The following is a 14,472-nucleotide window of genomic DNA, read 5'->3' on the forward strand; positions in this document are numbered from 1 at the left end:
GAGTTCAAGCAGCCTACGAAGCTTCAGATAAATATTTAATTTAGCGTTAGCAATTTATTTTGCATAAAATTTATGTGAGGTTCTAAAAACTCTTTGTTTCGAATACGTACAGTTTTATGACTTTTAAGGATTGTAAACGAATGTTTCTTTCGTACATTTTGAGGGAGTAAAAAACGGATTTCAGCAATCAAACATTCGGGCACTGTGTAATTTTTTTCGGACAAAAAGGACACCGACGACCGACGCGGTGAAATAAGGGGCATTATTACTGTAAGGTATGATGCTATTTATACGCCAACATATTTGTAGTTGTCTTTTTTGAGGTTTCCATGTCTCAGCAAACTTAGTGCGACCACTTGCAAAGTGCACGGCTTGCTCTAATTAGCAATATTTTATATCAAGGCCGGGGAAAAGTGTCGACATAAAAAAGACTTGGTGGCTTTGCTGTTCTGAATGATGTAACAAAATGACCTCTGTGTTAGGTATCACGTGCCCGTTTGTTGACGAATCTGAAAACTTTGACTTTGAAAAGAGTGGGAAAGGTTCATTCTCGCCTGACTACACATTGTGAAAAAGAATGTGGAAAAACATACACAGAAAGTCAAGAGAACGATAATTATACTCGGAGAAAACTATGTTTTGTAATCCGGCTTTTTATTCAGCAGAATTTTATTCCAATCGAAAGCAGCCCCAATATACGAAGGTGGCCGTTATCCACGATGATATTAATGTCTACTTAACTCTACATTTAAATGATTTATGTCCCTTTAAGAGCTTTTGCCTGACTGAAGCTTTTATGTCGTATCTAAGCTTGAGGTTTAGGAACTTTCTCAACAAAGATTCGGGAAACTGCATTCCAACCTGTGGAGGCATCAGCATTTCCATATCCATTACAATTGCCGACCCAGAATCCCACGCGCACCCTTCCCTTGTGAATGTTGTTGCAGTGCCCTTCAATATGGCGGACGCGATGAGTATTTTGACCCGCCAAAGCTAAGTATACAACACCATCAATAGGAAGGGGAGCCGAGCATTCAGCACCGTTGAAAGTGAAGTACCAGCGTTTACAACAACCCGAGCAGGTTGCAACTCGAAGAGTACCCGTCCAGGCCACATGAAGAGCTGTATCAGAGAAGTTCTTGGTGAACACGCAATCCTGTGTAATAAAAATCGTCTTATATCAAATGTATGAGCGGCCATAAAAGTAGAGATAATTTCAGCTCTCAGAAGTCGGTAATAAATCACTATAATATTTTGCGCTAAGATAGTCATGCAAAGCATTTGGAAAAAATGAAATTCCAGAAAAGATAAACATAAAGGATCACTAAATAAACCCTGAAGTGTAAGTTTTAGCAACAACACATCCCTCTAAATTTCAAGGAAGGTCGGAATCAAAGATTTTACCTGGAATAGTTTTCCTTTTCTCTCTGTGGCAAATACTCAATTGTTTGATCTATCGAATATTATTAATTCAAATGAAGAATTTAATTCTCCTAAGCAGATTAAAACATCTGTTTACTTCACGAGAAATGTCCTCTTCCAGGAAATGGCGAGCACATGTGTTTTACACGTTAAAACTGAACTTTCTTGAGCGCCTGTTTACCAACGATATAGACTTGTCTTCCCTGCGATCAAAAAAACAGTTTGATTCTAATCATAATCAGGTCATTATCTTTGCCATCGTTCACGTTCCATGCGCATTCCATCCAGTTCTTAATGACGTTAGCATGACGTCAATACTTTTAAGGCCTAATGTCACTCTTAAGAGTTTATTACCTTTGGAACAAAATGTTATTAGATTTAGGACTTCATTACAAAGAAAGAGAGTAGTGCTTGAATGCGAAAGCCAAACACTAGAAGCTAAATATTTTGAGCAAGAGCCGATACAGTGTAGATTTGATTTTAGTGGTGTACTACATTTCGCCTGGCCAAACCAGCCTTCTTCAGGTACAATCACAGGGAGCCCACAAAATCTGTTTGTGTAGCCGATTGTTATTTTATCGTAAATGTACTGGATTTACCGTTTGCTTCACCTATAGCGATATATCGTTAACTATGTATGTAAATCAAAGATAAATAAACGTTGAATTACCTTACCTGTGGTTTATATTCGTCCTTTTACCTCAAAAGCGGTTTTTTGAGCGATTTTGAATGAATTTGAGTTCGCTGTTGACTGTTTCATATATAAGAAGGACAAGGGAGGAATCCTTGTTTTGAAAGGGTTCCAGCGCCAGAGCGATTTTTCCCCCCAAAAATCGCATCGCTCCGCCTTCAAACTACGCAGCATAAAGGTCAAAAGATTCACGATTCTTCTCGTACCTTCCAATCGAAAATCCATCCAAACTGCCCGGAGCTAGCCCTCAAAGAAAATCAAAATCCCACAGTATTCGAGCGACCGAAATGCGTAGCAAGATCCATACGTGCCAGCCACAAACATTGTCTAACGTCGTCCAATCAGAAAGGGGCAATCAACGGGACGGTTTGTGGCTGGCACGTATGGATCTTGCTACGCATTTCGGTCGCTCGAATACTGTGGGATTTTGATTTTCTTCGCGGGCTAGCTCCGGGCCGTTTGGATGGATTTTCGATTGGAAGGTACGAGAAGAATTGTGAATCTTTTGACCCTTATGCTGCGAAGTTTGAAAGCGGAGCAATGCGATTTTGGGGGGAAAAATCGCTCCGGCGCTGGAAACCCTTTCAAAACAAGGATTCCTCCTTTGTCCTTCTTATACATGTATATGGAACAGTCAACGGCGAACTCAAGTTCATTCAAAATCGCTCAAAAAACCGCTTTTGAGGTAAAAGGACGGATATAAACCACAGGTAAGGTAATTCAACGTTTATTTATCATTGATTTACGTACATAGTTAACGATATATCGATATAGGTGAAGCAAACGGTAAATCCAGTACATTTACTATAAAATAACAATCGGGTACACAAACAGATTGTGTGGGCTCCCCTGTGGTACAATGAGATTTTACATTGGATTGCTTCTATGTACATATAATTATATAGTAAATGGATGATGACGTAATACTGGAACAATGGGATAAAGTATGGTAGTTACAACAAAGTGAATTCAAATACTAAGAGTAACGGAAAAATAACGAAAATGACTGTAAATAATAAACTGCAATTTAATACGTTTCTTCGTGGATATTAAGACCGTTGGGATCAATTATCCTGCCTTTTGAAATTAAAAAGAGCTTCCCTGGCCTTACGGATCGAGTCTCTGTTGGAAAATATTTTTTCGATAGGAATTAATTGCATGTCCTTAGAAATGTTGTGGGGAGAGGAGAGGAAATGTTCTGCGACTGTAGTAGGTTTGGATTTGGTGTTAGCGTTATCTAAAGTGCGGCGGTTGTTATTAAAACGGTCTTTTAAACGTTGTTAGGTTTCACCTATGTACTGTAGATGGCATCTGTTACATTGAATCATTACCTAAACAGAATGTACACTGACGACCTCATTGACGAGAAGACAAAACAATACCTCATATAACCTAACGTAAAACCAGGACGTTTTTACATCCTTCCCAAAGTACACAAGCCCGGTAACCCAGTACGCCCCATTGTTTCATCTAATCGTCATCCCACTGAACGCATATCTCATTTTGTTGACCACCATCTTCAACCTCTTGTCCACAAGCTACCATCTTGTGTTAAACACACTAATGATTTTCTCAATAAACTCCTTACCATTGGCAAATTTCCCTCTAATTCATTATAAGTAACACTTGACGTCTCATCTTTATACACCAATATTCCACATAATGAAGGTATATTAATGCTTGTGATAATTTTTTACCCACTGATCCTCACAGCACCATCATCCCTACTGGCACTATTTGCGACCTCATCCGCGTGATTCTCACCTTTTAATGATAGCCGATACCTTCAAATAGACCGCACAGCTATGGGCACTAAAATAGTCCACTCTTTTGCTAACCTTTTCCTTGAGTATTTCGAAAAAAATGCTTTAAGGACGCCTCATTTCAATCCCCATACTTGGTTGAGATACATCGATGACATTTTTATGATCTGGACTGAAAGTCCCAAAAACCTAAAAATTTTCATCGACTATCTCATGGTTCATAGCATTCAGACACCCTACCATAAAATTCACCAGCTCACACTCTCCGACCAATGTTGCTTTCCTTAACGTTAACGTTTCACTTACTAGAGACGGAAGCATAAATACCGACCTATATATACACGAAACCTACGGACAAACACCAAAATTTACTTTATTCTTTTTGTCATCCTCTACACACAAAAAACCATCCCTTTTAGCCTAGCACTCCGCCTACGACGAATTTGTTCTACCGACGAAACGTTCAAGATTCGCACTAGTGAACTAACGCATACGTATACCCTATGAAACGAGGTTACAAACGCGACTTTGTTACTAAACAAATACAACGCTCCGCTGATATTTCCAGCATACATACCCTACAACCTAAACAGATGAACAAACCTGGACGCATACCTTTCATAACGACCTATAATCCATCACTTCCTTCCATCTACAACGTAATAAAAAAACACTACAATCTACTTCTCTCCTCTGACCGCTGCAAAAATGCTTTCCTGTACATCTACCTGTTGTGGCTTTCAGACGCTCCCCTAACCTTCGAGGCGTGCTGGTAACAGCTAAACTGTCCCCTAATGTAACCCATTCTAATTCCGTTCTTCCTCTCGGTTCTTTTCGCTTAAAAACAGTGGCAAAAACTGCGCTACCTGTCCTCACATTTCCATAAACTAACCAACTACACATTCTTCTCTACTGGCGAAACACGCTCTATTAATTCCCACAAAACTTGCGAAACTAAAAACCTTATCAACATGATTCAATGTAACATATGACATCTACAGTACATAGGAGAAACTAAACGAAGTTTAAAAGACCGTTTTAATGAACACCGCCGCACTTTAGATAACGCTAACACCAAATCCAAACCTACTACAGTCGCAGAACATTTCCTCTCCTCTCCCCACAAAATTTCTAAGGACATGCAATTAATTCCTATCGAAAAAATATTTTCCAACAGAGACTCGATCCGTAAGGCCAGGGAAGCTCTTTTTAATTTCAAAAGGCAGGATAATTGATCCCAACGGTCTTAATATCCACGACGAAACGTATCAGATTTCTTAGTATTTGAATTTCAATTTGTTGTAACGACCATATTTTATCACATTTTTCCAGTATTACGTCAAAATCCATTTACCATATATATGTACATAGAAGCAATCCAATGTAAAATCTCATTGTACTTGAAGAAGGCTGGTTTGGCCAGCCGAAATATAGTACACCACTAAAATCAAATCTACGTTGTATCGGCTGTTCCTCAAAATATGTAGCTTCTCAACTTGCAATTACGCCGATCAGCTCAAGCCACTGATCCAACGCACACCGACGGGAAGATTGTCCACGGTTGCTTGCTTCAAAACTCTCAAACACTAAAGCCTGCTTACAGACTAATGGTTTGTGTATTCCGTTGCTCAGCTCACCTTAATCAGGCCATGATCTCTGGTATCGTCAAAGTTTTTCCAGGCGCACTCCTTCCAGTTCTTGAAAGGCATCACACCTGAAGCTCCACTTGCCTCAGTCTCTCCTCTCTCTCCTTTTTGACCTGGAGGACCCTGGACACCAGCCGCTCCAGTTTGTCCCTGATCCCCTTTTAACCCGTCACGGCCGTCCCGTCCATCGCGGCCTGGGAATCCTGGGGATCCAGGCTTGCCATGCATACCGGGAATACCACAGCGGCAAATCGACGAGACTTGCTGGATCGGAAAGCAAACAAAACTTACTGATATCTTTATCTATCTGATTGATTACTCTTAAAATTGTAAGCACATTAGCTTGATGTTACAGCTGAAGAAACCTTTCCCTTTAAGAATAAAATACAAACCGCGGTGATAAACATTTTTAGAAGAATGCAGTTTATATTAACTTGATGTGTGTGTACTGAATAAAAGAAACATTGTACGTATATCCAAGACCTAAAGCCCCCCACAAATTCAAACCTTAACAGTTAGGAGTTTTTTTCTGTTAGCTTTATTGGGTACTCCTCTTATAATATATAATATACACACGAAACGACGAAAAGCAAATAAATAAGAAAGAAAAAAAAAAAAAAGAAAGAAGCAAAACCCAAAAGGGAGAAGTGCAACGGGACTAACGTCCCATGCGATGCACCACTCCTAGAATAAGACCAAAATTAAAATGAGATAAATACCCAAACATTTGTTTGAAAAAAATCAAGAGTGGCATGGGAACGTAGGGACTCGCGTGCACGTGCAGGGGTAATTGATTTCATTGAATTTGTGGACAAAACGTTAAAACGGCAGTAGACGAGGGAAAACTTGTTGGGGGTGCTAGCTTACCAACATAGTTCCATAGTTTAAAGGAAACCTCCATTAAAACAGAAAAATAACTTTAAACCACAGAATATAATGTTTTCAATTAAAATTTTTCAAACTTTTTCCAATGAAAGCGTTTGTATCTGAATGAAACGAATTTCAAAAACATTTACTTTGGCTTTCAAACTTCCTGGGCGCTGCCATCTTGAATTATTGTGACGTGCGTGGTTATCCTATTGTTCTGACACAACGAGCGTTTGTTCGGAAACAATAGGGCAACCACGACGCGTCACAATTATTCGAGATGACCGCACCCGGGAAATTTGAAAGCAAAAGCAAGCGTTTTTGAAATTCATTTTTTTCGGGTACAAAAGCCTTAATTGGAAAAGGTTTGAACAATTTGGATTCTAAACGTTATGTTCTGTGATTTAAAGTTGTCTTCTTGTTTTAGTGGAGGTTCCCTTTTAAATAAACTATTCTTTTAAAGTACGGCCCGTGAAGTAGATGTTTTGCAAAGAGGAGTGCGTAGATTAAAGGACTTTTAGTACTTTGTCTTGTACGACTGTAACAAACAAAAGATACGTAGTTCAGGACATCTAAATCAGTACTACAGTAAAGGCATTTATAAAAAAAAAGACCAAGTCTTTGAGTTCGCGATCTAGAGAAAGTGTGCATGGCTGTGTGACGTCGCCAAAACATTTATTGTAGTGCACTGGGAAAGCTTCAGGATTTTAACACGATGAGAACGAAGGCGAGAGGGAACGCACGATATACTGAACTTGCTGTTATCCGAACTATTCCTTTTTTATTGGCTAGTTTTCAGAGAATGCCCGCGCCCCATACTCCAGCTGAGAAACTTAAATTGGCATTTAATTCAGCTATGACAAGCCTTGAGATAAAATGACATAATGTTTGTTTTTATTTCATTCAAAATGGTTTAGTTGGTGTAATTATTCGCTTACGTTGTCATTGCAAGACGGGCCACCAGTATTGTTATTCCCCGCTGCAAAACTCTTATACGAAAGTGACATGAAAAGTAGGGTCAGCAAGATCCAAGACATTTTGATGAGAATAGAGGTTATTTCTTCTGTCTGATATTCTGTGGAAAAGAGAAAATTGAAGTAAGATCCAAATAGACTTTTTGCATTACCCGCATCTGCAATGGTTGCAATAATTTCAATTTTCCCATGTTTTTTTCCCTTTGAGAGTATAGCGATATAGTGTTATGTAAAAAAAAAACGAAAAAAAAAAGGAAATGCTTTGTTTATTGTGGAAGTGCACTTAGCCATCAAGCTGTTCACAGACACACCATTTTTAATAACCTAAAAGAAACAATTCAAACTTAACAGAAACATGATTAACAACTCCAACTGGCAGCAGGCTATAGGTATCCATCCCCGCCAAAATTCAAACTTGTTGTTTTTAAGCCCAAACCTTAAGTAGACCTTCATGTACCGGACCAAAGTGGTAGAAGACAAAAGAACCAATTCAATGTTATTCTGCTTAGGCGTTGTTGATTAGGTATTGTTATGTCCTCTTTGTTCTTTTGTTTATTCCATTTGGCAACTCAAACATTCAATACGTCATTGTTTGTCTGAATTTAACAACTGCGAGTTTAAATTGCAAGAGAGAATGCTTAAATTGAAGGATTGGACTTAAGGACGTTCGCGCGAAAATTTTTCAACATTGATTTTTTTCTGAAACTTTTACCACTGTAAGATGATGAGTTAGTTATTTTAGAAATGTAAAAAAAATGGGGGGTCACCGACTTCGTTTTGGAGAGAACATGCCCGGAAAAACACCCAAAATGTGACAAAATCGGGCTTCGTTAGCGAATAAGGCCAGTGTCTGTAAACCCAAATATATTGCAATTAAATCTTTGAAGTGAAATCTTCCCTGCCAAATATTGTTTAAGTGGACTTATTAAGTGAATTTAGTCAACTGGTGAGGTTCCTTAAAGATCAAGTTCGCATTTAGCGACCACAGTTTCACGCGCCTTGCAGCCGCAAGATGGCAGGATTTGATGTCCCGTGAGCAGAAATCTTGAATTTTTTTTAACTTCCCACGTTGATTTTTTGTTCATTTTTGGACAACGTGGAGATAATTGTAAATAAAATCCGTTTCTGGAAAGAAAAATAGAGGTCACCGAACGTCCAAGACCGTTAAATCCAGGCAAAGCTATAGCAATGGCCTGTTGCCCTATCATTTCTCATTTTATTACTTAGCGCGCGCGTTCATGTATGACGTGGCGTGTGCATTTGCGTGCGCAGTAAGGATGCGCAGAAACAATTGGCGCGAACGTCCTTAAGAACAACAAGTTTGAATTTTGTTGAGGATGGATACCCATAGGAGGCAATCAGTAGACTATTTACAAGGCGTGGTAGAGTTGAACCTGGAACAACCGGAATCAAATCAACACCAGAGGTTAGAACGGGATTTGAACCCGGGGCAGCCCGCATGCAAACCCGACGCCTTAACCACTGGACCATGCAACCTCCGCTAAATGGAATGACATACAGAAATAATTTTTTCCAACTTTCATTCCCTAATTCCCTAATTCCCTAATTCAATATCACGCAAGTATTCTTGATCATTTCAGCATTCACCTGCTATGTAACTTGAACTTGCAACTAACCAGATCCTAGCTGGTTGAGGATATTTCAGTTGGCAGAGAAAGTCTAGCACAAAATTACAGTAATGGGATCGAATCCGCATTCAAGGCCTGGATGCATTTTTTCAAGCTTGCTTGCAACTGCTTCTGGTTCTGATCTAACATTAACAAGACGCCTATAAGGACGTATCCGTGGGATGCGCAAAAACAGTCAACACAAATTGTCCAGTTACAGTGAACTTCAGCTAAGGGTAAGCTTGGGAGAATGGCGAGAGATTACCAGAAAGATAAATCTGTAATTTAATTTGAAGTTGTTTGTTGTAAAAACTCTTATTATTAATGTTACGAAATTTGTGAATGCAAACAACGAAGCCCTATTGGGGGTTATCAGGATACGGGATATTTAGATAACAAATTATAGGGGTACGGGATATTTGGGAGGGGGGAGGGGAGAATTGACGAGATACGGGATATTTTAACAAAAAGGCACGCAGGCACGCATTGCGTACGTGTCGTAGTCCAATAACTTGACAGTGTTTTTTTCCATAACTGTCAACTGAGCTGAGTTTTGTTTTCCGGCCCAGGAGATTCAAGTTGTCTTTGCGTAACATGTAGCCCTAATAAAGGGTTTATAGTCTTTCCGAAAGTGCAATTTATTTATCCTAGGGCACGCTGCAATGTGCATTTTACACTTAAGAAGTCATGACCTTCAGTTGCGAATTCAAGTTGTATCCCGAAAGAGATCGATGAAATGATTTTGAGACAAAACAACAAATGAAGGAAGATCATCACAGTTAACTAGTGAAAACCTTAAACAGTTGCAAGTAAGCTTAAAAATCCCTTGAACGGGATTCGATCCCATGACCGAGCTAATGTGCTGCACTTGCTCTTTTAACTGAAATATGCTGCAAGCTGGTCAATTGCATCATCACAGGGTTTGGTTTGTTTCTGCATGCATAGGCTGCATTTTCATCTGAGCGTCTGGCCAGCTTTAAAGATTTCTAGTGAAATATTGATCATCGCAGCGAAAGAAGTTAAAGCCTGAAAAGTTCACGCTTGAATGGGATTCGAACCCGACCTGTGCGATACTAGAGCAGCACTCTACCAGTTAAGCTATCAAGCCATCTGGGAGGTGTTCATTATCGGAGTTCATATTGAACCTGTAGAAGATACAGCTATTAACTTAAAAGCTTTAAGTTAATATACCAAAAAAAAAAAAAAACATTTCTTCTGGCATATACTGTTAAGGACGGTGCCTACCACTGTTATTACGCATACGTTCTGCGCATCTCGAGATACTCGGGTTTCCTATCGGTGATGCTCACTAATACAGTGACATTTTTGCGCAGTTTAAGACTATCCGGAGAAAGTAGATCTTAGTAAGTACTCTTGTTATCCAAAAAGAAAATTGGGTGTAACCATGCATTTTTGAGAGATAATTGAACTTCAATTTGAGAAAGAAGGCCATACATTGCTTCGTATTTTAAAGCTTTTTGCAAATATTATTCATTAATTATCGTGGAAAAATACGTGGTTACCCCCAATTTTCCTTTTGGATTTCAATGGCACTTGTTAAGATCTTCATTTCCTGCATAATCGTAAATTGTGGCAAAAAAAAAAAACCTTTGAATTAATAGGCGCCGTCCTATCAAAGGCTTTCAAATGTGTGTTTATTTTTTTAATCTGACAAATAAGCCATATATATTGAAAGACGTATGGACGAAGAAATTGCGCAATCTCTCGCCAACAATGAAAGAATACGATCAGTTTTCGACAGGAAGTCAGCTGATTTCAGGTATAATCATTGATCGAGGAGTAAAAGCTCCTAAAGCACAACTTGTAGTGAAAATGAATGTAAACTGGAGTAGATTTGCTGTCTGAACATCAAAGCACGCGCGGTGCTTGTGTTTGATCAGGTGTTACACGCTAGCAGCGGGATACGGACACCACTTCTGTCTGACGTAATCGAAAACCTTTGCAGGGTTCTTAATCTGGCAGCAACGCGCATGCACCGTTTATTTTTAGGTTAATTTTCTCAAGTGTCTGACTCTCACAAGAGCCTAGCTTGTCGGTTAGTCATAAGTCTTACATGTTAAATCATGATCCTTCGCATTAGGAAAACGATAAATTGCAGTTTCGGTAGCCCACGAGAATTATCCACGTGATACTTCCCTTACGTTATGCAAACACTATCGATTCCTTGCTTCTGAAGGAAACGACAAGCAAGGCTGTTTCGAGAAAAAGACGATGTTATAACTGAGGTGAGTTAGAGCTCCTTAGGAACACTCAAAAACAAGAAATACAAAACGTCATACCTGAGACTACCTGTGAGTGTACTTTTCCTTAATTTTCGTACCTTCTCAATCAAGCAAATCACTGTAGAAGATCCGACGCCCACGAACAACTCAGAAGAGTGAGTTGGGTTCAGCCTTTCCTAGCATTAAAATACATCAGTATGACTGAGTCCAATGGACTTTGGACAAGAAACATTCTTTGAGTATTTAACGAGTTCACTCCCCTGAGATCAAAGTCCCAGCGCCTACAAACAACAATTCATAAAAGCCAGTTGAGTTCAGCGAGTCTCTTAGCATAAAAATAGATAAGTATGAAGAAACAAGGATGGACTTCAGACAAGAAACATTCATAACAAGTTAACACTCTTGACACGGAAGTAAATGTACTACGAAAAACAAAGGGAAATACCAAACTTCACGCCTACTGTGCTCTGTAGGCACATATTTTTGACAACGATATACCAGAGGTGGTGCAAAATGAACGATTGTGTTTCCCGTTGGAATGGATTTACAAAAAAGAAAAACCTTTTTTGGCAAATTAAAAGTAGTTAGTGGGCGATATGTGGCATTGTAAAGTCCAAGCTCCATGGAAAAATAGACGCTGTAAATCCCGGAAAAGCTGTAAGAAGATTAAACAAAAGTTCGCGGCAATGGATAATTTTTGAGAATGAGAAATGACAAAAGTTGATTGTATTTCAAACATCAGAATTCGAGACCGAGTTAACTTTCAAGATACTTGTCCACAAGTTTTATTTTCAGTGCTCACATATTTTCCATTCTTGTTCCCAGATGCTGTCGTTTCTCTTAGGCGGCGGGGCCTTCGCACGAGAAAGAAAACGATGGGATCTGGGAACGAGAATGATCCATTCTATTCCTCTGAATTAACGGTTATCGTTAGTTCCTTATTTGCTCAGAATTTACTATAAACTACTGTCCTATTCCCATAATGCAATATGTTTTTTTTTTTTGGGGGGGGGGAGGGTGGGTGTTTACATAAAAGCAATACAAGTTAATTACACTTGGGATTCTATCATGCTTCAGTGAAATGGATATCCATTGTTTGTGGGATTTGCGAAAATAGCGAATTATCGTTAATTTAGAAGTTTGCAAGCTGATCAGAATGTGGATTAAAGGAAATGATTATTTTATTTTAAACGACAACCCGAGTGTATGGATATAGGACTCGAACCTGGAATTTTTGAATGACATGTCACCTAACCACTTGACCACCACACCACCAGCTGCTCAGGGACAATATTTTAACACTATTTGATAATGCTGTATTATCACTGGGCAACAAAGTATAGTTAATACTGCAAAAGGTCTGTTACCAAATTTCACGACAAAGCTAAACATTTTAAAATCAAAACTTACGCCTGACGCCTAATTAATCTAGCTTAGGCCTAATTACTCTTCAGCAATGATATTCTATGGGAGACTTAAATATTTTTGAAAGCGTGGTGTCTTGATCTTCAGTGTTGAAGCGGAAGGAAGCAGTTCTCATTGAGTTGAAACTCTGGGTTCAGATCCAATCCACTGATATGATTTTGTTTTCCTTATTTATTTTTCTCTTCTACGACAAGTCCTGGGGCACAGTGTCCTAAATGGATGATAATAGTAAATTCAAAGCAAATTAGGAATTAAAGATAATCGTTAGTTTGGGTAAGAGATCATCAAATAAGGAGGGGAGCCGAGCAATGATTCAGCCGAGTATTCAGCACCGTTAAAAGTGAAGAACCAGCGTTTACAGCATTTCGTGCAGCCATAAACTCGGACAGTATATACCAGCCCAGGCCATACGAAAAGCTGTATCAAAGAATTTCTTGGTGAACACGCAATCTTGTGGAATAAAATCAATTGTATTATAAATGTATGAGCCGCCATAAAAGTAAAGACACTTAAACGTTTCTAAGGAGATAATTTCAACATCCCAGAAGTCGAAACTGGATCATCATCATCGTCGTCGTTGTTGTCGTCGTAGAGACCTTTAAATCGGAGGACGAGGACGACTAGGCCTAGGAGTACGAGTTTTCCCTATTGAGCATGTGCATAAATATTAGAAATATTAGAACTTTGGCAGCTTTTAGGACAATGATACGTAAAAAGGATATGACATCAATTCTTGAAGGATGTGGGAGGGAATGCCGCTTATGCTGCTGTTAACTGGACGTGCGCATATTTACTTATTTATCTTAGCGTCCGAGCTCACATACGCATTTAGTTTTACATTTTAATATACAACTAGTTCTATTGTGTAAAAGTGTATTTAGCTTGGGTTTTTTATGTGTTTTATATATGTTTTATAGTAGTAATTATTCTAATTTAATGATGTAATTTGTTTTAATTTAATGACGTAATTTGTTTTAAAGGTGTCCCCAATTAGTGCCTTGTGGCGCTAGAACGATTAGACACGTCATGATAAAGGTTATGCATGCATGTATGTATAAGGTTTAGAGGCCGACATTTTTTTAAGTGCGCATGCTCAGTATAGAAAACTCATACTCGTAGTCGTCCTCGTCCCCCGATTTAAGGGTCCCTAATGTCATTATCATTATCATTAGAACAGTTTTCAATTGAGCGTCGAAAGTAATTAGCGAATTGTTTTGGTTTTGCATTGCTTCACTCAGTGATTGGTTCAAAGTTCTTCCCCCACTTTTTCAACCAATCAGAAGTGAAACCAAAACCAATTGTGGCTTGCGCGTGCATATTTTCCCGCGCTTTGTATCGATTACGTGTAATTACGTCGAGTTTTGATTGGTTTACTGGATTGTCTCCGTCCTTTTTGATTGGCCAAAGTAATTACTTTGGTTTTGGTTATACGAAACTCGCTCTATTGATGTCACTAATTTAATGAAAAAAGACCTCCCAGAAAAGATAAATATAAGGGATACAATATGAACATTACAATGTAAGTTTTAGCAAAAGTGATCCGTTTAAATTTTAAGCCAGCTGTAAAATGCTTCTTTTTTTACCTCAAATAGTTTCCCTTTCCTTCCGTGGCAAACAGAACTTGAACTGAAGAAATCAAAGTCTCCTTCAGTTGATTAACACATCCGTTTACTTCTCGAAAAATGTCCTCTTTCTGGAAACGATTTGCATTTGTGTTGCACATTGAAGCTTTCTCGAGCGACTTTTTACCAATGATATGAATCTGGCGTCTCTGTCATTAAAAAGGCAATCTGTTGCTCACCTTAATCAGGCC

At 38.9% G+C, this 14,472-nt stretch overlaps 1 protein-coding gene across 1 annotated transcript; it reads right to left on the reverse strand.

Moving 5' to 3' along the window:
• Nucleotides 1-776: 776 nt before the first annotated feature.
• LOC137972111 (collagen triple helix repeat-containing protein 1-like) lies at nucleotides 777-5,750 on the reverse strand. The gene is made up of 2 exons (XM_068818939.1): nucleotides 5,514-5,750; nucleotides 777-1,156 (listed from the first exon to the last, which is right to left on the reverse strand). The coding sequence occupies exons 1-2, from the start codon at nucleotides 5,748-5,750 to the stop codon at nucleotides 806-808; spliced, it is 588 nt and encodes a 195-aa protein (XP_068675040.1). The 3' UTR covers nucleotides 777-805.
• Nucleotides 5,751-14,472: the final 8,722 nt, after the last annotated feature.

Source organism: Montipora foliosa, chromosome 9 (assembly GCF_036669935.1).
Source record: "Montipora foliosa isolate CH-2021 chromosome 9, ASM3666993v2, whole genome shotgun sequence".
Taxonomy (NCBI): domain Eukaryota; kingdom Metazoa; phylum Cnidaria; class Anthozoa; order Scleractinia; family Acroporidae; genus Montipora; species Montipora foliosa.

Excerpts from the sequence above, each read along its gene's own strand:
- LOC137972111 (XM_068818939.1), bottom strand. The coding sequence starts at position 5,750 with ATGCATGGCAAGCCTGGATCCCCAGGATTCCCAGGCCGCGATGGACGG. Across the intron at positions 1,157-5,513 it reads GAGATCATGGCCTGATTAAG|GATTGCGTGTTCACCAAGAA; the intron begins GTGAGCTGAGCA and ends TTTATTACACAG.